At 47.4% G+C, this 24243-nt stretch overlaps 1 protein-coding gene across 2 annotated transcripts in view; it reads left to right on the forward strand.

The window, feature by feature from the left end:
- Nucleotides 1-24243, forward strand: part of LOC110503264 (ubiquitin carboxyl-terminal hydrolase 32) — an 86046-nt gene that overhangs the window by 22094 nt on the left and 39709 nt on the right. For both annotated transcript variants that reach the window (XM_036961645.2, XM_036961646.2), the window contains exons 5-13: nt 10386-10539; nt 15602-15733; nt 16945-17052; nt 18610-18725; nt 21715-21777; nt 22105-22188; nt 22281-22342; nt 22431-22533; nt 22882-23083. In XM_036961645.2, the coding sequence (XP_036817540.2) occupies nt 10386-10539; nt 15602-15733; nt 16945-17052; nt 18610-18725; nt 21715-21777; nt 22105-22188; nt 22281-22342; nt 22431-22533; nt 22882-23083 (1024 nt within the window). The remainder of the gene's footprint in view (nt 1-10385; nt 10540-15601; nt 15734-16944; nt 17053-18609; nt 18726-21714; nt 21778-22104; nt 22189-22280; nt 22343-22430; nt 22534-22881; nt 23084-24243) is intronic.

Here is a 24243-nt window from a genome sequence, read left to right on the forward strand (position 1 = left end):
AGGTTAGTTTTAACTAGCCCTAGTCCTCTCTCTCTCTCTCAGCAGGTTAGTTTTAACTAGCCCTAGTCCTCTCTCTCTCTCTCAGCAGGTTAGTTTTAACTAGCCCTAGTCCTCTCTCTCTCTCTCTCAGCAGGTTAGTTTTAACTAGCCCTAGTCCTCTCTCTCTCTCTCTCTCTCTCTCTCTCAGCAGGTTAGTTTTAACTAGCCCTAGTCTTCTCTCTCTCTCTCAGCAGGTTAGTTTTAACTAGCCCTAGTCCTCTCTCTCTCAGCAGGTTAGTTTTAACTAGCCCTAGTCCTCTCTCTCTCTCTCTCAGCAGGTTAGTTTTAACTAGCCCTAGTCCTCTCTCTCTCTCTCTCTCAGCAGGTTAGTTTTAACTAGCCCTAGTCCTCTCTCTCTCTCTCTCTCAGCAGGTTAGTTTTAACTAGCCCTAGTCCTCTCTCTCTCTCTCTCTCAGCAGGTTAGTTTTAACTAGCCCTAGTCCTCTCTCTCTCTCTCAGCAGGTTAGTTTTAACTAGCCATAGTCCTCTCTCTCTCTCTCTCAGCAGGTTAGTTTTAACTAGCCCTAGTCCTCTCTCTCTCTCTCTCAGCAGGTTAGTTTTAACTAGCCCTAGTCCTCTCTCTCTCTCTCTCTCAGCAGGTTAGTTTTAACTAGCCCTAGTCCTCTCTCTCTCTCAGCAGGTTAGTTTTAACTAGCCCTAGTCCTCTCTCTCTCTCAGCAGGTTAGTTTTAACTAGCCCTAGTCCTCTCTCTCTCTCAGCAGGTTAGTTTTAACTAGCCCTAGTCCTCTCTCTCTCTCTCTCTCAGCAGGTTAGTTTTAACTAGCCCTAGTCCTCTCTCTCTCTCTCAGCAGGTTAGTTTTAACTAGCCCTAGTCCTCTCTCTCTCTCTCTCAGCAGGTTAGTTTTAACTAGCCCTAGTCCTCTCTCTCTCTCTCTCTCTCTCTCAGCAGGTTAGTTTTAACTAGCCCTAGTCCTCTCTCTCTCTCTCTCAGCAGGTTAGTTTTAACTAGCCCTAGTCCTCTCTCTCTCTCAGCAGGTTAGTTTTAACAAGGCCTAGTCCCCTCTCTCTCTCTCTCTCTCTCAGCAGGTTAGTTTTAACAAGGCCTAGTCCTCTCTCTCTCTCTCTCTCTCAGCAGGTTAGTTTTAACTAGCCCTAGTCCTCTCTCTCTCTCAGCAGGTTAGTTTTAACTAGCCCTAGTCCTCTCTCTCTCTCAGCAGGTTAGTTTTAACTAGCCCTAGTCCTCTCTCTCTCTCTCAGCAGGTTAGTTTTAACTAGTCCTAGTCCTCTCTCTCTCAGCAGGTTAGTTTTAACTAGCCCTAGTCCTCTCTCTCTCTCTCAGCAGGTTCGTTTTAACTAGCCCTAGTCCCCTCTCTCTCTCTCAGCAGGTTAGTTTTAACTAGCCCTAGTCCTCTCTCTCTCTCTCAGCAGGTTAGTTTTAACTAGCCCTAGTCCTCTCTCTCTCTCTCTCTCAGCAGGTTAGTTTTAACTAGCCCTAGTCCTCTCTCTCTCTCAGCAGGTTAGTTTTAACTAGCCCTAGTCCTCTCTCTCTCTCTCAGCAGGTTAGTTTTAACTAGCCCTAGTCCTCTCTCTCTCTCTCTCTCTCAGCAGGTTAGTTTTAACTAGCCCTAGTCCTCTCTCTCTCTCTCAGCAGGTTAGTTTTAACTAGCCCTAGTCCTCTCTCTCTCTCTCAGCAGGTTAGTTTTAACTAGCCCTAGTCCCCTCTCTCTCTCTCAGCAGGTTAGTTTTAACTAGCCCTAGTCCTCTCTCTCTCTCTCAGCAGGTTAGTTTTAACTAGCCCTAGTCCTCTCTCTCTCTCTCAGCAGGTTAGTTTTAACTAGCCCTAGTCCTCTCTCTCTCTCAGCAGGTTAGTTTTAACTAGCCCTAGTCCTCTCTCTCTCAGCAGGTTAGTTTTAACTAGCCCTAGTCTTCTCTCTCTCTCTCAGCAGGTTAGTTTTAACTAGCCCTAGTCCTCTCTCTCTCAGCAGGTTAGTTTTAACTAGCCCTAGTCCTCTCTCTCTCTCTCTCAGCAGGTTAGTTTTAACTAGCCCTAGTCCTCTCTCTCTCTCTCTCTCAGCAGGTTAGTTTTAACTAGCCCTAGTCCTCTCTCTCTCTCTCTCTCAGCAGGTTAGTTTTAACTAGCCCTAGTCCTCTCTCTCTCTCTCTCTCAGCAGGTTAGTTTTAACTAGCCCTAGTCCTCTCTCTCTCTCTCAGCAGGTTAGTTTTAACTAGCCCTAGTCCTCTCTCTCTCTCTCTCAGCAGGTTAGTTTTAACTAGCCCTAGTCCTCTCTCTCTCTCTCTCAGCAGGTTAGTTTTAACTAGCCCTAGTCCTCTCTCTCTCTCTCTCAGCAGGTTAGTTTTAACTAGCCCTAGTCCTCTCTCTCTCTCAGCAGGTTAGTTTTAACTAGCCCTAGTCCTCTCTCTCTCTCAGCAGGTTAGTTTTAACTAGCCCTAGTCCTCTCTCTCTCTCAGCAGGTTAGTTTTAACTAGCCCTAGTCCTCTCTCTCTCTCTCTCTCAGCAGGTTAGTTTTAACTAGCCCTAGTCCTCTCTCTCTCTCTCAGCAGGTTAGTTTTAACTAGCCCTAGTCCTCTCTCTCTCTCTCTCAGCAGGTTAGTTTTAACTAGCCCTAGTCCTCTCTCTCTCTCTCTCTCTCTCTCTCTCAGCAGGTTAGTTTTAACTAGCCCTAGTCCTCTCTCTCTCTCTCTCAGCAGGTTAGTTTTAACTAGCCCTAGTCCTCTCTCTCTCTCAGCAGGTTAGTTTTAACAAGGCCTAGTCCCCTCTCTCTCTCTCTCTCTCTCAGCAGGTTAGTTTTAACAAGGCCTAGTCCTCTCTCTCTCTCTCTCTCTCAGCAGGTTAGTTTTAACTAGCCCTAGTCCTCTCTCTCTCTCAGCAGGTTAGTTTTAACTAGCCCTAGTCCTCTCTCTCTCTCAGCAGGTTAGTTTTAACTAGCCCTAGTCCTCTCTCTCTCTCTCAGCAGGTTAGTTTTAACTAGTCCTAGTCCTCTCTCTCTCAGCAGGTTAGTTTTAACTAGCCCTAGTCCTCTCTCTCTCTCTCAGCAGGTTAGTTTTAACTAGCCCTAGTCCCCTCTCTCTCTCTCAGCAGGTTAGTTTTAACTAGCCCTAGTCCTCTCTCTCTCTCTCAGCAGGTTAGTTTTAACTAGCCCTAGTCCTCTCTCTCTCTCTCTCTCAGCAGGTTAGTTTTAACTAGCCCTAGTCCTCTCTCTCTCTCAGCAGGTTAGTTTTAACTAGCCCTAGTCCTCTCTCTCTCTCTCAGCAGGTTAGTTTTAACTAGCCCTAGTCCTCTCTCTCTCTCTCTCTCTCAGCAGGTTAGTTTTAACTAGCCCTAGTCCTCTCTCTCTCTCTCAGCAGGTTAGTTTTAACTAGCCCTAGTCCTCTCTCTCTCTCTCAGCAGGTTAGTTTTAACTAGCCCTAGTCCCCTCTCTCTCTCTCAGCAGGTTAGTTTTAACTAGCCCTAGTCCTCTCTCTCTCTCTCAGCAGGTTAGTTTTAACTAGCCCTAGTCCTCTCTCTCTCTCTCAGCAGGTTAGTTTTAACTAGCCCTAATCCTCTCTCTCTCTCAGCAGGTTCGTTTTAACTAGCCCTAGTCCTCTCTCTCTCTCAGCAGGTTAGTTTTAACTAGCCCTAGTCCTCTCTCTCTCAGCAGGTTAGTTTTAACTAGCCCTAGTCCTCTCTATCTCTCAGCAGGTTAGTTTTAACTAGCCCTAGTCCTCTCTCTCTCTCTCAGCAGGTTAGTTTTAACTAGCCCTAGTCCTCTCTCTCTCTCTCTCTCAGCAGGTTAGTTTTAACTAGCCCTAGTCCTCTCTCTCTCTCTCTCTCTCTCTCTCTCAGCAGGTTCGTTTTAACTAGCCCTAGTCCTCTCTCTCTCTCTCTCTCTCAGCAGGTTCGTTTTAACTAGCCCTAGTCCTCTCTCTCTCTCTCTCTCTCTCAGCAGGTTAGTTTTAACTAGCCCTAGTCCTCTCTCTCTCTCTCAGCAGGTTAGTTTTAACTAGCCCTAGTCCTCTCTCTCTCTCAGCAGGTTAGTTTTAACTAGCCCTAGTCCTCTCTCTCTCTCAGCAGGTTAGTTTTAACTAGCCCTAGTCCTCTCTATCTCTCAGCAGGTTAGTTTTAACTAGCCCTAGTCCTCTCTCTCTCTCAGCAGGTTAGTTTTAACTAGCCCTAGTCCTCTCTCTCTCTCTCTCTCTCAGCAGGTTAGTTTTAACTAGCCCTAGTCCTCTCTCTCTCTCTCTCTCTCTCTCTCTCAGCAGGTTAGTTTTAACAAGGCCTAGTCCTCTCTCTCTCTCTCTCTCTCTCAGCAGGTTAGTTTTAACAAGGCCTATTCCTCTCTCTCTCTCTCTCTCTCAGCAGGTTAGTTTTAACTAGCCCTAGTCCTCTCTCTCTCTCAGCAGGTTAGTTTTAACTAGCCCTAGTCCTCTCTCTCTCTCAGCAGGTTAGTTTTAACTAGCCCTAGTCCTCTCTCTCTCTCTCAGCAGGTTAGTTTTAACTAGTCCTAGTCCTCTCTCTCTCTCAGCAGGTTAGTTTTAACTAGCCCTAGTCCTCTCTCTCTCTCTCAGCAGGTTAGTTTTAACTAGCCCTAGTCCTCTCTCTCTCTCTCTCTCTCAGCAGGTTAGTTTTAACTAGCCCTAGTCCTCTCTCTCTCTCTCTCTCTCTCTCTCTCAGCAGGTTAGTTTTAACAAGGCCTAGTCCTCTCTCTCTCTCTCTCTCTCAGCAGGTTAGTTTTAACAAGGCCTATTCCTCTCTCTCTCTCTCTCTCTCAGCAGGTTAGTTTTAACTAGCCCTAGTCCTCTCTCTCTCTCAGCAGGTTAGTTTTAACTAGCCCTAGTCCTCTCTCTCTCTCAGCAGGTTAGTTTTAACTAGCCCTAGTCCTCTCTCTCTCTCTCAGCAGGTTAGTTTTAACTAGTCCTAGTCCTCTCTCTCTCTCAGCAGGTTAGTTTTAACTAGCCCTAGTCCTCTCTCTCTCTCAGCAGGTTAGTTTTAACTAGCCCTAGTCCCCTCTCTCTCTCTCAGCAGGTTAGTTTTAACTAGCCCTAGTCCTCTCTCTCTCTCTCAGCAGGTTAGTTTTAACTAGCCCTAGTCCTCTCTCTCTCTCTCAGCAGGTTAGTTTTAACTAGCCCTAGTCCTCTCTCTCTCTCAGCAGGTTAGTTTTAACTAGCCCTAGTCCTCTCTCTCTCTCTCAGCAGGTTAGTTTTAACTAGCCCTAGTCCTCTCTCTCTCTCTCTCAGCAGGTTAGTTTTAACTAGCCCTAGTCCTCTCTCTCTCTCTCAGCAGGTTAGTTTTAACTAGCCCTAGTCCTCTCTCTCTCTCTCAGCAGGTTAGTTTTAACTAGCCCTAGTCCCCTCTCTCTCTCTCAGCAGGTTAGTTTTAACTAGCCCTAGTCCTCTCTCTCTCTCAGCAGGTTAGTTTTAACTAGCCCTAGTCCTCTCTCTCTCTCAGCAGGTTAGTTTTAACTAGCCCTAGTCCTCTCTCTCTCAGCAGGTTAGTTTTAACTAGCCCTAGTCCTCTCTATCTCTCAGCAGGTTAGTTTTAACTAGCCCTAGTCCTCTCTCTCTCTCTCAGCAGGTTAGTTTTAACTAGCCCTAGTCCTCTCTCTCTCTCTCTCTCTCAGCAGGTTAGTTTTAACTAGCCCTAGTCCTCTCTCTCTCTCTCAGCAGGTTAGTTTTAACTAGCCCTAGTCCTCTCTCTCTCTCTCTCTCTCTCTCAGCAGGTTAGTTTTAACTAGCCCTAGTCCTCTCTCTCTCTCTCAGCAGGTTAGTTTTAACTAGCCCTAGTCTTCTCTCTCTCTCAGCAGGTTAGTTTTAACTAGCCCTAGTCCTCTCTCTCTCTCAGCAGGTTAGTTTTAACTAGCCCTAGTCCTCTCTATCTCTCAGCAGGTTAGTTTTAACTAGCCCTAGTCCTCTCTCTCTCTCTCAGCAGGTTAGTTTTAACTAGCCCTAGTCCTCTCTCTCTCTCTCTCTCAGCAGGTTAGTTTTAACTAGCCCTAGTCCTCTCTCTCTCTCTCTCTCTCTCTCAGCAGGTTAGTTTTAACTAGCCCTAGTCCTCTCTCTCTCTCTCTCTCTCAGCAGGTTAGTTTTAACTAGCCCTAGTCCTCTCTCTCTCTCTCTCAGCAGGTTAGTTTTAACTAGCCCTAGTCCTCTCTCTCTCTCTCTCGCAGCAGGTTAGTTTTAACTAGCCCTAGTCCTCTCTCTCTCTCTCTCAGCAGGTTAGTTTTAACTAGCCCTAGTCCTCTCTCTCTCTCTCTCTCTCTCTCAGCAGGTTAGTTTTAACTAGCCCTAGTCCTCTCTCTCTCTCTCTCAGCAGGTTAGTTTTAACTAGCCCTAGTCCTCTCTCTCTCTCTCTCTCTCTCTCTCTCTCTCAGCAGGTTAGTTTTAACTAGCCCTAGTCCTCTCTCTCTCTCTCTCTCAGCAGGTTAGTTTTAACTAGCCCTAGTCCTCTCTCTCTCTCTCTCTCAGCAGGTTAGTTTTAACTAGCCCTAGTCCTCTCTCTCTCTCTCTCTCAGCAGGTTAGTTTTAACAAGGCCTAGTCCTCTCTCTCTCTCTCTCTCAGCAGGTTAGTTTTAACTAGCCCTAGTCCTCTCTCTCTCTCAGCAGGTTAGTTTTAACTAGCCCTAGTCCTCTCTCTCTCTCTCTCTCAGCAGGTTAGTTTTAACTAGCCCTAGTCCTCTCTCTCTCTCAGCAGGTTAGTTTTAACTAGCCCTAGTCCTCTCTCTCTCTCTCTCAGCAGGTTAGTTTTAACTAGCCCTAGTCCTCTCTCTCTCTCTCTCTCAGCAGGTTAGTTTTAACTAGCCCTAGTCCTCTCTCTCTCTCTCAGCAGGTTAGTTTTAACTAGCCCTAGTCCTCTCTCTCTCTCTCAGCAGGTTAGTTTTAACTAGCCCTAGTCCTCTCTCTCTCTCAGCAGGTTAGTTTTAACTAGCCCTAGTCCTCTCTCTCTCTCAGCAGGTTAGTTTTAACTAGCCCTAGTCCTCTCTCTCTCTCTCAGCAGGTTAGTTTTAACTAGCCCTAGTCCTCTCTCTCTCTCTCAGCAGGTTAGTTTTAACTAGCCCTAGTCCTCTCTCTCTCTCTCTCTCTCTCTCTCTCTCTCTCTCTCTCTCTCCGCAGGTTAGTTTTAACTAGCCCTAGTCCTCTCTCTCTCTCTCTCTCTCTCTCTCTCTCTCTCTCCGCAGGTTAGTTTTAACTAGCCCTAGTCCTCTCTCTCTCAGCAGGTTAGTTTTAACAAGCCCTAGTCCTCTCTCTCTCTCTCAGCAGGTTAGTTTTAACTAGCCCTAGTCCTCTCTCTCTCTCTCAGCAGGTTAGTTTTAACTAGCCCTAGTCCTCTCTCTCTCTCTCAGCAGGTTAGTTTTAACTAGCCCTAGTCCTCTCTCTCTCTCAGCAGGTTAGTTTTAACTAGCCCTAGTCCTCTCTCTCTCTCTCTCAGCAGGTTAGTTTTAACTAGCCCTAGTCCTCTCTCTCTCTCTCAGCAGGTTCGTTTTAACTAGCCCTAGTCCTCTCTCTCTCTCTCAGCAGGTTCGTTTTAACTAGCCCTAGTCCTCTCTCTCTCTCAGCAGGTTAGTTTTAACTAGCCCTAGTCCTCTCTCTCTCTCAGCAGGTTCGTTTTAACTAGCCCTAGTCCTCTCTCTCTCTCTCAGCAGGTTAGTTTTAACTAGCCCTAGTCCTCTCTCTCTCTCTCTCTCAGCAGGTTAGTTTTAACTAGCCCTAGTCCTCTCTCTCTCTCAGCAGGTTAGTTTTAACTAGCCCTAGTCCTCTCTCTCTCTCTCAGCAGGTTAGCTTTAACTAGCCCTAGTCCTCTCTCTCTCTCAGCAGGTTAGTTTTAACTAGCCCCATTCCTCTCTCTCCCTCTCAGCAGGTTAGTTATAACTAGCCCTAGTCCTCTCTCTCAGCAGCAGGTTATTCTTAGCTCAAGCTGTCTGCAATCCAGGACCTCTACACCAGGCGGTGTCAGAGGAAGGCCCTAAAAATTGTCAAAGACCCCAGCCACCCCAGTCATAGACTCTCTACTACCGCACGGCAAGCAGTACCAGAGTGCCAAGTCTAGGACAAAAAGGCTTCTCAACAGTTTTTCCCCCCAAGCCATAAGACTCCTGAACAGGTAACCAAATGGTACCCAGACTATTTGCATTGTGTGCCTCCCCCCAACCCCTATTTTACGCTGCTGCTACTCTCTGTTTATCTTATATGCATAGTCACTTTAACTATACATTCATGTACATCAGTTGGGCCCAACCAACCAGTGCTCCCACACATTGGCTAACCGGGCTATCTGCATTGTGTCCCTCCACCCGCCAACCCCTCTTTTTACGCTACTGCTACTCTCTGTTCATCATATATGCATAGTCACTTTAATCATATCTACATGTACATACTACCTCAATCAGCCTGACTAACCGGTGTCTGTATATAGCCTTGCTATTCTTATTTTTTATTTTATAGCCTTGCTATTCTTATTTTTTGTATTTTTTTTATTTTAATTTTATTTTTACTGTTTTATTTCTTTACTTACCTACACACACACACACAGCTTTTTTTCGCACTATTGGTTAGAACCTGTAAGTAAGCATTTAACTGTAAGGTCTACCTGCGCGGAATACCTGTTGTATTCCGCGCACGTGACAAATAAACTTTGATTTGGTTTGAGCTAGCCCTAGTCCTCTCTCTCAGCAGCATGTTAGCCTTAGCTAGCCCTAGTCCTCTCTCTCAGCAGCATGTTAGCCTTAGCTAGCCCTAGTCCTCTCTCTCAGCAGCATGTTAGTCTTAGCTAGCCCTAGTCCTCTCTCTCAGCAGCATGTTAGTCTTAGCTAGCCCTAGTCCTCTCTCTCAGCAGCATGTTAGTCTTAGCTAGCCCTAGTCCTCTCTCTCAGCAGCATGTTAGCCTTAGCTAGCCCTAGTCCCTTCTCTCAGCAGCATGTTAGTCTTAGCTAGCCTTAGTCCCTTCTCTCAGCAGCATGTTAGTCTTAGCTAGCCCTAGTCCCCTCTCTCAGCAGCATGTTAGTCTTAGCTAGCCTTAGTCCCCTCCTTCAGCAGCATGTTAGTCTTAGCTAGCCCTAGTCCTCTCTCAGCAGCATGTTAGTCTTAGCTAGCCTTAGTCCCCTCTCTCAGCAGCATGTTAGTCTTAGCTAGCCTTAGTCCCCTCTCTCAGCAGCATGTTAGTCTTAGCTAGCCTTAGTCCCCTCTCAGCAGCATGTTAGTCTTAGCCAGCCCTAGTCCCCTCTCTCAGCAGCATGTTAGTCTTAGCTAGCCTTAGTCCCCTCTCTCAGCAGCATGTTAGTCTTAGCTAGCCTTAGTCCCCTCTCTCAGCAGCATGTTAGTCTTAGCTAGCCTTTGTCCCCTCCTTCAGCAGCATGTTAGTCTTAGCTAGCCTTAGTCCCCTCCTTCAGCAGCATGTTAGTCTTAGCTAGCCTTAGTCCCCTCTCTCAGCAGCATGTTAGTCTTAGCTAGCCTTAGTCCCCTCCTTCAGCAGCATGTTAGTCTTAGCTAGCCTTAGTCCCCTCCTTCAGCAGCATGTTAGTCTTAGCTAGCCTTAGTCCCCTATCTCTTATAGTTCACCATTACTAAAAATACATGGTTGCATCACTGCCTGCTGTGGCAGGGAAGTGCATACGGCCCAGTACATCAGTTCAAACAATACCAAATCAATAGGTTAGGGTGTATGTCATTCATTAAAAGCCCCAACAATGTATATACCAATCACAGTTTGCCCCTTTTATTCACTGTTCTTGCACTTGTTATTTTTTTTGGTAAGTGGAAGAGGCACGCAGGCGGGCAGCCGCGTTCAACCTTATAATATAAACGCTACTCTGTGTCCGTCTCCCCAACAATACAATTTTTTGTCAAGTACTCACCCGTTTAAGTATTTAGCTACCGATTTAATGCTTTGTTTTTTTTTATTTGACCCCTTTTTCTCCCCGTAGTATCCAATTGTGTAGTAGCTACTATCTTGTCTCATTGCTACAACTCCCTTACGGGCTCGGGAGAGACGAAGGTTGAAAGTCATGCGTCCTCCGATACACAACCCAACCAAGCCGCACTGCTTCTTAACACAGCGCGCATTCAACCCCTGAAGCCAGCCGCACCAATGTGTCGGGAGGAAACACCGTGCACCTGGCGACCTTGGTTTAGAGCGCACTGCGCCCGGCCCGCCACAGGAGTCGCCGGTGCGCGATGAGACAAGGACACCCCTACCGACCAAGCCCTCCCTAACCCGGACGACGCTAGGCCAATTGTGCGTCGCCCCACGGACCTCCCGGTCGCGGCCGGTTACGACAGAGCCTGGGCGCGAACCCAGAGTCTCTGATGGCACAGCTGGCGCTGCAGTACAGCGCCCTTAACCACTGCGCCACCCGGGAGGCCCAATGCTTTGTTGTTGATTTGTTTTGTCTCAGGGGGAGAAAGTCAACTATGAGCGCTTTAAGAACTGGCTCCTTCAGAACACGGAGGCGTTCACCTTCTCCCGTTGGCTGCTCTCCGGAGGCGTGTGTGTCACCCTCACAGACGACATGCCCACCTTCTACCAGACTCTGGCCGGAGTCACACACTGTGAGTGACCCCTGACGCCCTACGCTGACGCCCTACGCTGATCCCTGACGCCCTACCCTGATCCCTGACGCCCTACCCTGATCCCTGACGCCCTACCCTGATCCCTGACGCCCTACCCTGATCCCTGACACCCTACCCCCTGACCCCTAACACCCTACCCTATACTGACCGTTTTTGTTATGTGCACATATTTCATGTTATTTGGTATTTGTCAAGTTCTCTTTCTGTCTTTTCAAGTCCTTCTCTCTTTCTCTGTTAATTGGAAAGAAAGATCTTACCATGTTGCCTGTCTTAGACCAATCAAAGATCTTAGCTGCTTTCTATCCTGAGATCATTCAGAGAGCAGGAGAGATCTTTGCTGCCAATCAGAGAGAGTACCTTCAGACGGCTCATAATCTGCTTCTACCCACTAACAGATTATCCTCTTAACTCTGTGAGAGAGTGTGTGTGTGTGCACGCTCTGGCCGTGAGGTGTGCACGGACTTTCCAGAACATACTCTACCTACACAACCACCTCACTCTTGGCTAAGACTCATGTGGACCGTCCACGACCGGACACACACACAGCAGACGCCATGACGGACAAACAGTCTTGTCGGTTGGGATATTAATGGAATACTATTAGAACAGGATGGCATGAGTGAGTTGTCGTGCTGTGGTTTTCCCGAGCTGTTAGCCGTGTGTCCTGTGGAGACTACTATGGTGTACGCCAGGCCCGTCGGCACGTCTCGGGGCACGCGTGGTGGAATATGGTATGGTACCTCTGTTGCCACTCTGACAGAGTCGCGCCTCTAGGTGGGTACAAATGGACCTCCTGTAGTTGAGGGTCAGCGTCCCCCAAAAAGGGTACCCTCTTCCCTAATGAAGTGGACTTGGTAGGGGATAGGGTGCCATTTGGAGGGGGGGGTCAACACTGACAAGTGTGTCTTAGTAATGAGCCGATAGTTGGTGTGAGTTAGTGGTTGTATTTACTGTGTAATCTTCTCACTATCTTCCGGGTTGTAGAAGTGTACATTTGGAGAGTTTATGTATAAACTCACTTGTCATGAGTCCCAAACGCAGAAGGCAATTAATTTCTCTCTGTATGTCTGGCTAGTCAGTCATAGAGATGTGTAGACTCTTGTTTAAGAACAAAATACCGTTTTTTTTTTTAACAAAATCAAACAGTAAGCAATTAAAGAGATCAGTCTAAACTAGCCAGTAGAGTCATGTCCTGAAATAGTGCTAAGCTAATTGGTGCGTCGCAAACGGCACCCTATTCCCGGCATAGTCAGGGAGCTAGCTAACAAGGGGATGAGGCATGTCAGTCAGCCAGGGAGCTAGCTGGTCCTGGAGCCAGCCAGTCAGTCAGGGAGCTAGCAAACAAGGGCATGTCAGCCAGCCAGTCAGGGAGCTAGCTGGTCCTGGAGCCAGCCAGCCAGTCAGGGAGCTAGCTGGTCCTGGAGCCAGCCAGCCGGTCAGGGAGCTAGCTGGTCCTGGAGCCAGCCAGCCGGTCAGGGAGCTAGCTGGTCCTGGAGCCAGCCAGCCGGTCAGGGAGCTAGCTGGTCCTGGAGCCAGCCAGCCGGTCAGGGAGCTAGCTGGTCCTGGAGCCAGCCAGCCGGTCAGGGAGCTAGCTGGTCCTGGAGCCAGCCAGCTGGTCAGGGAGCTAGCTGGTCCTGGAGCCAGCCAGCCGGTCAGGGAGCTAGCTGGTCCTGGAGCCAGCCAGCCGGTCAGGGAGCTAGCTGGTCCTGGAGCCAGCCAGTCAGTCAGTCAGTCAGGGAGCTAGCTGGTCCTGGAGCCAGCCAGTCAGTCAGTCAGTCAGGGAGCTAGCTGGTCCTGGAGCCAGCCAGTCAGTCAGGGAGCTAGCTGGTCCTGGAGCCAGCCAGTTAGTCAGGGAGCTAGCTGGTCCTGGAGCCAGCCAGCCGGTCAGGGAGCTAGCTGGTCCTGGAGCCAGCCAGCCGGTCAGGGAGCTAGCTGGTCCTGGAGCCAGCCAGCCGGTCAGGGAGCTAGCTGGTCCTGGAGCCAGCCAGCCGGTCAGGGAGCTAGCTGGTCCTGGAGCCGATCCATAGGAGAGAGAAAAATAGTTCTATAGATTAGCAATGTCAGGCAGGCTGAGTAATGACACACAGCAACAAGATGAGCAGGTGTTTCTTCCCCCTTAGCTCTGCTGCTAGTCCCAACCAGGCCTTTACCACTGCCCTAATCACTGCTAGGCTTGCCCACGCTGGCCTGCGTTCAGTAAACACAACACAAATAGCTTTCATTCAGCTTTGTTTAGTGTTTGGGATTGATACATGGACTTTACTGGTGTATTTCTGAAAGACCCGTTTGAGGACCTTTTTTATTTGAGGTTTTATTTGTAGTGTGTGTGTGTGTGTGTGTGTGTGTGTGTGTGTGTGTGTGTGTGTGTGTGTACGTACGTGCATGCTTGTTTGTTTATGGAGGCTTTACTATTGTTCAGCTGTTCTACTTAAAGGGGCATTCAGTCAGTCTATGACGGGCCCCACCACACACTTCTGCCCCCCCCCCCTCCCCTCCCAAACTCCACTCCATGCTTCTCAATCATTAATCTGTCCACTGTTACTTCCCCCATGCCGTTTCCATACCCTCTCTTCCCCTCTCTCTCTCTCTTCCTCTTCCTCTCTCACCCCCCAGGTTATGTTCTCTATTTGTTTAAGTCGGATGTTTCAGGGAAGGACCGAGGTAAAAAAATATATATTATTGAACCACTGAAGCAGTTGGTGCTTATTTGTTTTCAAATCGGTCCTCTTGACCTCTCCACTTTCTCTCTCTTTCTCAATCGGTCTTCATATTGAACACACACACACACCGATTGAACTCTCTCCACAGAATCAACTGAACTCTGCTGAGGCTGGCTGTTCTAGGAATAAACCTTAGGGGGGGGGGAGAGAAAGAAAGAAATAGCCCCTATCAATCCCCACGTACATCCCAATTTGTAGCTTTCACTGCTAGCCTGGCTACATTATCCCCCCAGTGGTCTCACTGTGTTATTGACCCATCAGTCTTTATAAATGCAGACAGCAAACTAGGACGTCGGTCTTAGCAGTGAGACTTAGGAACCAGCTTGGCTTTGTGATGGAAATCCGGACTGGTCTCCTCTCCAGCCAGAAAGTGAATGTGACTAAATATACATCCCAAACATGATCCGATTTCCCTAAATGAGTGCACTACAAAATGAGTGCACTACAAAATGAGTGCACTACAAAATGAGTGCACTACAAAATTAGTGTACTATTTAGGGTTCCATTGAGGCATGCGGTCTTGATTTTTGTTTTGTGTTATGAAACCTGTCTGACTGACATGTATGGACTGGCTAATGGGGCAGTGTGGTGGAAAGTGAAGCCTGGGCTAGTATGAGCTAGTGAAACCTTAGGTTAATCCTATTAGCTGTGGATTAGTGTGATGAAAGGAGAGGGAGGATTAACCCAGGGTTCGACTGGCCCCTTTCTGGCTGGCAAGTTTCATACTAAACAGTGGCTGTAGTAGTGTACCTAGTGAGCCATGGCACAGCCTTTTAGGATGAGTCATGGTCTCCGCTCAAGACTAACCTGGATAGACTAAATCCCTTACAGATAGGGTAACCAGAATTCCCTGATTTTTTCAGAAATCCATTTTGGAAGATTCCTGGAATCAGTCAATAAGCAGGAAATCTGGAGGGAAAAAATAATTTAACAAACCTACTTAAAGATCCGGGGCCAGGTGACTACTAAAGACTACTATCCTCTGTGCTGCTCGTTCCAAAGCTGTCCATCATCCATATGCCCATCAGAATGGAACCATGAATACATATGACGTCATCGGCGTGGCTCCATATCTTAGTCCCCTATAGCACCATGTAGTCCCCTATAGCACCATGTGGTCCCCTATAGCACCGTGTGGTCCCCTATAGCACCATGTAGTCCCCTATAGCACCATGTAGTCCCCTATAGCACCATGTAGTCCCCTATAGCACCATGTGGTCCCCTATAGCACCATGTGGTCCCCTATAGCACCATGTAGTCCCCTATAGCACCATGTAACCCCCTATAGCACCATGTGGTCCCCTATAGCGCCGTGTGGTCCTCTATAGCACCGTGTGGTCCCCTATAGCACCGTGTGGTCCCCTATAGCACCATGTGGTCCCCTATAGCGCCGTGTGGTCCCCTATAGCACCATGTGGTCCCCTATAGCACCATGTAGTCCCCTATAGCACCGTGTAGTCCCCTATAGCACCATGTGGTCCCCTATAGCACCATGTGGTCCCCTATAGCACCATGTAGTCCCCTATAGCACCATGTAGTCCCCTATAGCACCATGTAGTCCCCTATAGCACCATGTAATCCCCTATAGCGCCGTGTGGTCCCCTATAGCGCCGTGTGGTCCCCTATAGCACCGTGTGGTCCCCTATAGCACCGTGTGGTCCCCTATAGCACCATGTGGTCCCCTATAGCGCCGTGTGGTCCCCTATAGCACCGTGTGGTCCCCTATAGCACCGTGTAGTCCCCTATAGCACCATGTGGTCCCCTATAGCACCATGTGGTCCCCTATAGCACCATGTGGTTCCCTATAGCACCATGTAGTCCCCTATAGCACCATGTGGCCCCCTATAGCACCATGTGTCCCCCTATAGCACCATGTGGCCCCCTATAGCACCATGTGGCCCCCTATAGCACCATGTAGCCCCCTATAGCACCATGTACTCCCCTATAGCACCATGTACTCCCCTATAGCACCATGTAGTCCCCTATAGCACCATGTACTCCCCTATAGCACCATGTAGTCCCCTATAGCACCATGTGGTCCCCTATAGCACCATGTGGTCCCCTATAGCACCATGTGGTCCCCTATAGCACCATGTACTCCCCTATAGCACCATGTAGTCCCCTATAGCACCATGTAGAGATGAACTGAGGCGGGTTGGAAATCTACACTGTTTGCTTTCCTTAATGTACTAGCACTGCTAGGTCATGTGACTTGTGTTCTAGTAAGATGATGCTCAGCGAATCTACAAAAATCACTCTAGATTGGTTGCTATTTTGATTATTTAAAAAAAAAAATGTTTTCTTCTTCTCTCCTCCTACAGTAGAAGAGTCTGATATCATTGACTTGGAGAAGCGCTATTGGCTGCTGAAAGCCCAGTCCAGGACCGGACGCTTTGACTTGGAGACCTTTGTCCCGCTGGTCTCTCCTCCTATTCGCGCTTCGCTAAGTGAAGGTATGTAATGTTTCTGATGTGTATTTGTGATGCCAGGTAGATTATTATGGGGACCTGGTGCCCATGAACATTCAAACACTCACAAAACGATGTTTTAAATGCCATACTTGTACATATTGTGTATGGATTATTTGGTTGAGAAGCCCTTCTGATGGTCTCTCAACGTTTAGGACCATGTTGTTTGGGATTACGTACATTAAAGCCCAGATTTCTTTTGACCACAGAAGCCCCCCCGCACCACTGCTTGTGTTGTGAAAACACGGGGGTTTGTCCCAACCATACCGTCTGGGCTGGAAGTGGTGTCTTTTGTGCTAGCTATCGTTTTGCTTATAGCTGCATTGGTTAGCAGCTAACGGTTAGCAGCTAACGGTTAGCAGTTCCTAGGCCGTCATTGAAAATAAGAATTTGTTCTTAACTGACTTGCCTAGTAAAATAAAGATAATAACTTTTTAAAAATGTTTTAATGTAGCTGGCAGGCTAACTTGATTATAAGGGCAAACATGTCAACAATGACCTGAACAGGAGAATGTTGGCCATTTTTATTTGTGACTTTGTCACTTGTCTGTTGGCTGTGTTTTGAGTTTTGGCGGCAATAGTAGCAGCTTAGTGACCTTCTGCTCTCTCTCACTCCACTGGCTTCCAGAGCGAGGCACAATGAAGGTCTTTCGAGTGGGCGGGTTTTAGTGTGAAGACACACCTCTCCCCAAGGCCAGCCCAGCGGCTATGTCTGGGCCCAAACCCCCATGTTTTCCTTCAAACAAACAAAAAAATGTATCTCACAACACGAGCAGTGGGGTTGGGTGGCGTTCTGTTTTGAAAAGTCATGTTATGAATGTCTAGCACTTTAAAAAAATATATATATATATAACTAAACACCATGAATATTTAAAAGTTTCGGTCAGAATTTCTGTTTTATATTTCAATCTGTGGTTCAATCTGTGGTTCATGATGTAAAATACATAAATGCGTTAACATTTATGACTGTAAATGTGATCCCTGTGATCCGGTTGGACTAGTTCCATCTGTTTTTATTCAAGCCCTCACACAAAGATATTTCTCTTTTACAAAGATACATTTTATAGTAGAACTTGGCTGATTTAGCATACTTGGCTAATTTAGCATACTTGGCTAATTTAGCATACTTGGCTAATTTAGCATACTTGGCTAATTTAGCATACTTGGCATACTTGGCTTTTTATCTTGTTTTCCAGGTTTGTTTCATGCCTTTGATGAGAACCGGGACAATCACATCGACTTTAAGGAGATCTCCTGTGGCCTGTCTGCCTGTTGCCGGGGGCCCGTCGCCGAGAGGCAGAAATGTAAGAGCTGCTGTGTGATCTGTTCTCGTCGGTAGTGATTTCCCCAACCTATAAGGCTTCCTTTCACACATTATGGTGCATGTGAGTGGAAGGGAAGCAGAGAGGCAGAGCTTTTCCCCTGTGGATGTTTGTTCTCGTCGTCTTCTTCTTATGTCGACTGCCTCTGAATAGTCATTAGTGTGTCATCTACCCTGTCGGCTAAATTATCGTCAGGCCTTAAAATTACATTTTCACTCTTGGAAATGACAGCAGATATTGGAATGTTAAGATCTAAGTAATGCAGACAACACGGAGGAATTGGGGCGGCAGGTAGCCTAGTGGTTAGAGTGTAGAGGTGGCAGGGTAGCCTAGTGGTTAGAGTGTAGAGGCGGCAGGGTAGCCTAGTGGTTAGAGTGTAGAGGCGGCAGGGTAGCCTAGTGGTTAGAGTGTAGAGGCGGCAGGGTAGCCTAGTGGTTAGAGTGTAGAGGCGGCAGGGTAGCCTAGTGGTTAGAGTGTAGGGGCGGCAGGGTAGCCTAGTGGTTAGAGTGTAGAGGCGGCAGGGTAGCCTAGTGGTTAGAGTGTAGAGGCGGCAGGGTAGCCTAGTGGTTAGAGTGTAGAGGCGGCAGGGTAGCCTAGTGGTTAGAGTGTAGAGGCGGCAGGGTAGCCTAGTGGTTAGAGTGTAGAGGCTGCAGGTAGCCTAGTGGTTAGAGTGTAGAGGAGGCAGGGTAGCCTAGTGGTTAGAGTGTAGAGGAGGCAGGTAGCCTAGTGGTTAGAGTGTAGAGGAGGCAGGGTAGCCTAGTGGTTAGAGTGTAGAGGCGGCAGGGTAGCCTAGTGGTTAGAGTGTAGAGGAGGCAGGGTAGCCTAGTGGTTAGAGTGTAGAGGAGGCAGGGTAGCCTAGTGGTTAGAGTGTAGAGGTGGCAGGGTAGCCTAGTGGTTAGAGTGTAGAGGAGGCAGGGTAGCCTAGTGGTTAGAGTGTAGAGGTGGCAGGGTAGCCTAGTGGTTAGAGTGTAGAGGTGGCAGGGTGGCCTAGTGGTTAGAGTGTAGAGGAGGCAGGGTAGCCTAGTGGTTAGAGTGTAGAGGCGGCAGGGTAGCCTAGTGGTTAGAGTATAGAGGTGGCAGGGTAGCCTAGTGGTTAGAGTGTAGAGGCGGCAGGGTAGCCTAGTGGTTAGAGTGTAGAGGCGGCAGGGTAGCCTAGTGGTTAGAGTGTAGAGGCGGCAGGTAGCCTAGTGGTTAGAGTGTAGAGGCGGCAGGTAGCCTAGTGGTTAGAGTGTAGAGGAGGCAGGGTAGCCTAGTGGTTAGAGCGTTGGACTAGAAAACCGAAAGGTCCTCTTTGTGATGTCACAAAGCTTAGATTTTTGTCTTCTCACATCTCCATGAACAAACAAACTGGGCAGCGGTCGCTAATGTCTTGGGACGAAGACACCAGTAGAAACATATTTATCTGGTGTATTTGTTAAAATAAGATCAATCAGAGATTACTTCGAATGATCTCTAGGTTTGGTCCGAGGTAGACTTAGTCACCATGCTGACTCAGTTGGTGAATATTTTGGTGTGTTCCCTTCTTTCTTGTTTCCCCAGTTTGTTTCAAAGTGTTTGATGTGGACCGGGACGGGGTTCTGTCTCGAGACGAAATCCATGAAATGGTGGTCGCACTCCTGGAGGTGTGGAAAGACAATCGCACACACACACTCCCCGTGAGTACTGGTAGTCACACACACACACACTCCCTGTGAGTACTGGTAGTCACACACTCCCTGTGAGTACTGGTAGTCACACACACACCCCCTGTGAGTACTGGTAGTCACACACACACCCCCTGTGAGTACTGGTAGTCACACACACACTCCCCGTGAGTACTGGTAGTCACACACACTCCCTGTAAGTACTGGTAGTGTCACACACACTCCATGTGAGTAAAGGTAGCCACACACACACTCCCCTTGAGTACAGGTAGTCACACACACACTCCCCGTGAGTACTGGTAGTCACACACACACTCCCTGTGAGTACTGGTAGTCACACACACACACTCCCTGTGAGTACTGGTAGTCACACACGCTCCCCTTGAGTACTGGTGGACACTTGGCTTTGGTTGTATCCACATTTTCATATCGTCATACCGTCCTTCTCTCATCCCGGAATTTACGGTATTACTGGCGTAGCACACAAGGGGGCGCTAAAAACGCAAGAAAAGCCCATTGCGCCTCTTTTACCAGAATACCCAACAAAATTCACACAAACGAATAGTGAAATCAAATAAATGCTGTTAGCTAAATGCTAACGAGCTAAAACAAACTAACTAATTGCAAAGACGGGCACATCCAGCTCTTTAAAGTTATACAAGCATAGCTAGCAGCTAACCTGAAGGTTATTTTTGTCGTGTGGACATTCACATACTAGGGTGAATGAGAGAAATTAGTGCAAATGAACTAAGTTGTGATGCTTTTCTGAAGGAAGAGCAGCATGTGTACACAGAGCAGGGGAGGGTGAGGAGGAGGAGGGAGCACGCAGGAGGAAGAAACGCTACAGGGGAAAGATAACTCATCCAGAGCTCTTGGTCTTTGTGGTAGAAAGCCATTCTAAGATATCTACAGTGCCTTGCGAAAGTATTCGGCCCCCTTGAACTTTGTGACCTTTTGCCACATTTCAGGCTTCAAACATAAAGATATAAAACTGTATTTTTTTGTGAAGAATCAACAACAAGTGGGACACAATCATGAAGTGGAACGACATTTATTGGATATTTCAAACTTTTTTAACAAATCAAAAACTGAAGAATTGGGCGTGCAAAATTATTCAGCCCCCTTAAGTTAATACTTTGTAGCGCCACCTTTTGCTGCGATTACAGCTGTAAGTCGCTTGGGGTATGTCTCTATCAGTTTTGCACATCGAGAGACTGACATTTTTTCCCATTCCTCCTTGCAAAACAGCTCGAGCTCAGTGAAGTTTTGATGGAGAGCATTTGTGAACAGCAGTTTTCAGTTCTTTCCACAGATTCTCGATTGGATTTAGGTCTGGACTTTGACTTGGCCATTCTAACACCTGGATATGTTTATTTTTGAACCATTCCATTGTAGATTTTGCTTTATGTTTTGGATCATTGTCTTGTTGGAAGACAAATCTCCGTCCCAGTCTCAGGTCTTTTGCAGACTCCATCAGGTTTTCTTCCAGAATGGTCCTGTATTTGGCTCCATCCATCTTCCCATCAATTTTAACCATCTTCCCTGTCCCTGCTGAAGAAAAGCAGGCCCAAACCATGATGCTGCCACCACCATGTTTGACAGTGGGGATGGTGTGTTGCTTTTACGCCAAACATAACGTTTTGCATTGTTGCCAAAAAGTTCAATTTTGGTTTCATCTGACCAGAGCACCTTCTTCCACATGTTTGTTGTGTCCCCCAGGTGGCTTGTGGCAAACTATAAACGACACTTTTTATGGATATCTTTAAGAAATGGCTTTCTTCTTGCCACTCTTCCATAAAGGCCAGATTTGTGCAATATACGACTGATTGTTGTCCTATGGACAGAGTCTCCCACCTCAGCTGTAGATCTCTGCAGTTCATCCAGAGTGATCATGGGCCTATTGGCTGCATCTCTGATCAGTCTTCACCTTGTATGAGCTGAAAGTTTAGAGGGACGGCCAGGTCTTGGTAGATTTGCAGTGGTCTGATACTCCTTCCATTTCAATATTATCGCTTGCACAGTGCTCCTTGGGATGTTTAAAGCTTTGGAAATCTTTTTGTATCCAAATCCGGCTTTAAACTTCTTCACAACAGTATCTCGGACCTGCCTGGTGTGTTCCTTGTTCTTCATGATGCTCTCTGCGCTTTTAACGGACCTCTGAGACTATCATAGTGCAGGTGCATTTATCCGGAGACTTGATTACACACAGGTGGATTGTATTTATCATCATTAGTCTTTTAGGTCAACATTGGATCATTCAGAGATCCTCACTGAACTTCTGGAGAGAGTTTGCTGCACTGAAAGTAAAGGGGCTGAATAATTTTGCACGCCCAATTTTTCAGTTTTTGATGATTTGTTAAAAAAGTTTGAAATATCCAATAAATGTCGTTCCACTTCATGATTGTGTCCCACTTGTTGTTGATTCTTCACAAAAAAATACAGTTTTATATCTTTATGTTTGAAGCCTGAAATGTGGCAAAAGGTCGCAAAGTTCAAGGGGGCCGAACACTTTCGCAAGGCACTGTATCTGATGGTAAACATGTAGTATTGAATTGTACACGAGTGTAACTTCATCACAACAGAGAGACTCGCCGGTAGATAAAGACCTCTGTGGATTCACCAGCTCCCACTTTCTCCCCCTTGTGATGTTTACAAACAATACGGTTGACTGACTCAACTGTTCCGGGGAACTACGGTGAGCTTCATAATTTAAAATGACGTGACACATGAAATTAAGATCTTTAATCTCCTAACGTATTGCCTGCAGGTTTGAACTTAAATAAGTAGCTATAAATATTCACATTTTCAACTAAATAAGTTTTGCCGGTATCCCGTGGATTTTTTACAAATACCTCTGTATTAGTTATACTCCTAAGCCTGGTGGACACACAGACACACTCCCTGGAAGTACTGCTGGGATACAGGCTAAACGGCTAGTGTGTTGGAGGTGGTTGGGTTTGATAAGTTACCTCAGTTTTGATTCTTGTTGTCCTCTTTTCAGGAGCTGCTCACCAACGTGTCGGACATAGTGGAGGGAATCCTGAAGATGCACGACACGACCAAGGTGAGACTCTTCTAGGAGATATATCAGGTGTTTATGGGGCGGCAGGTAGCCTAGTGGTTAGAGCGTTGGGCCAGTAACCGAAAGGTTGCTGGATCGAATCCCCGAGCTGCCCCTGAACAAGGCCAATGTTCCCCGGTACGCCGTCAATGTAAATAATAATTTGTTATTAACTGACTTGCTTAATAAATAAAACATTTAATCGTATTTTTATGTCTGTAATGTGGTTGGGACTATAATTCTCATAATGCGACTGCTGTCCACTGACATTTAGTCCTTGTTGTATTTGACCCTAACCTTTGACTTAACCTTTGACCTTCGCACACACAGCTGGGTCACCTGACCCTAGAGGACTACCAAATATGGAGTGTGAAGAGCGCTCTGGCCAACGAGTTCCTCAACCTGCTGTTCCAGGTCAGAAAAAACACACACACACACATTAATTTTGTGGTTTGTGTGTGTGTGTCTCTGTTTTGTAGTTGACTTTCTGTGTGTGTTTTCTGCAGGTGTCCCACATTGTCCTGGGCCTTCGGCCTGCTACTCCTGAAGAGGAGGGACAAATCATCAGGTATAAACATCTCCCGATGAACTCTTGTGTTGTACACCTCGACACTTTTTAAAGCTCTGCAATCTCGTGTGTGTGTGTGTGTGTTCAGGGGGTGGCTGGACAGAGAGGCCAGACGTGGGCTTCAGCCTGGGGAGAACAGGTTCCTCATCTCCAGCCAGTGGTGGAAGCTGTGGAAGGACCACGTCAAATATGTGAGTGGAAGTCCAAACCTGCGTCCCAAATGACACCAGGGCCCGTGGGGTCAAACGTAGTGCGCTACATAGGGGATAGGGTGCCAAGTGCACTACATAGAGGGGGTAGGGTGCCAAGTGCACTACATAGAGGGGATAGGGTGCCAAGTGCCCTACTTAGGGAGGGCGGTGCCAAGTGCACCACATAGGGAATAGGGTGCCAAGTGCACTACATAGAGGGGATAGGGTGCCAAGTGCCCTACGTAGGGAGTGGGGTGTCGTTTGGGAAGCCTAACTTAAGTTGAAGAGCAGAATATGATAATCACAACACACCAAGGTTACTGACCATCCTCTCCTCTCTCTCCCCAGGACCACAAGTCCATCCTGATGGATCAGCCCTCTGTCCTCTCCTCTCTGAGGAATCCTCAGGCCTCTGCCACCGTCGAGCCTGCCCCCCTGGAGCCAGGGGTAGGTGAAGGTCTGGGGGTCCCCAGCCCAGCCAGCCCCACAGAGGAGAGGTCCCCTGATGCTGTGTTCAGCGTCTCTGAAGCCACAGAGACACAAAGCACAGGTCAGTGACCGGACTGGCCACTAGGGAGCGCTGTGCACAATGTTATAACCTCAGATGATGGGTTATAACTGTTTATTATGTATTTATAAACTACGTATCAATTAATGATTTACTGTTTTTATAAAATAGTTTTAACCTTTTACATCCCCTCTAAGGGTACTTGAACCTGACTGAACAGTGTTCCTGTACTTGAACCTGACTGTACAGTGTTCCTGTACTTGAACCTGACTGTACAGTGTTCCTGTACTTGAACCTGACTGTACAGTGTTCCTGTACTTGAACCTGACTGAACAGTGTTCCTGTACTTGAACTTGACTGAACAGTGTTCCTGTACTTGAACCTGACTGAACAGTGTTCCTGTACTTGAACCTGACTGTACTTGAACCTGACTGAACAGTGTTCCTGTACTTGAACCTGACTGAACAGTGTTCCTGTACTTGAACCTGACTGTAAAGTGTTCCTGTACTTGAACCTGACTGTAAAGTGTTCCTGTACTTGAACTTGACTGAAGTGTTCCTGTACTTGAACCTGACTGTAAAGTGTTCCTGTACTTGAACCTGACTGTAAAGTGTTCCTGTACTTGAACCTGACTGAACAGTGTTCCTGTACTTGAACTTGACTGAACAGTGTTCCTGTACTTGAACCTGACTGTACAGTGTTCCTGTACTTGAACCTGACTGAACAGTGTTCCTGTACTTGAACTTGACTGAACAGTGTTCCTGTACTTGAACCTGACTGAACAGTGTTCCTGTACTTGAACTTGACTGAACAGTGTTCCTGTACTTGAACTTGACTGAACAGTGTTCCTGTACTTGAACCTGACTGAACAGTGTTCCTGTACTTGAACTTGACTGAACAGTGTTCCTGTACTTGAACTTGACTGAACAGTGTTCCTGTACTTGAACCTGACTGTACAGTGTTCCTGTACTTGAACCTGACTGTGCAGTGTTCCTGTACTTGAACCTGACTGTGCAGTGTTCCTGTACTTGAACCTGACTGCGCAGTGTTCCTGTACTTGAACCTGACTGTACAGTGTTCCTGTACTTGAACTTGACTGAACAGTGTTCCTGTACTTGAACCTGACTGAACAGTGTTCCTGTACTTGAACTTGACTGAACAGTGTTCCTGTACTTGAACTTGACTGAACAGTGTTCCTGTAC

This window comes from Oncorhynchus mykiss, chromosome 24 (assembly GCF_057628025.1).
Source record: "Oncorhynchus mykiss isolate SJ-2025 chromosome 24, ASM5762802v1, whole genome shotgun sequence".
Lineage (NCBI taxonomy): Eukaryota > Metazoa > Chordata > Actinopteri > Salmoniformes > Salmonidae > Oncorhynchus > Oncorhynchus mykiss.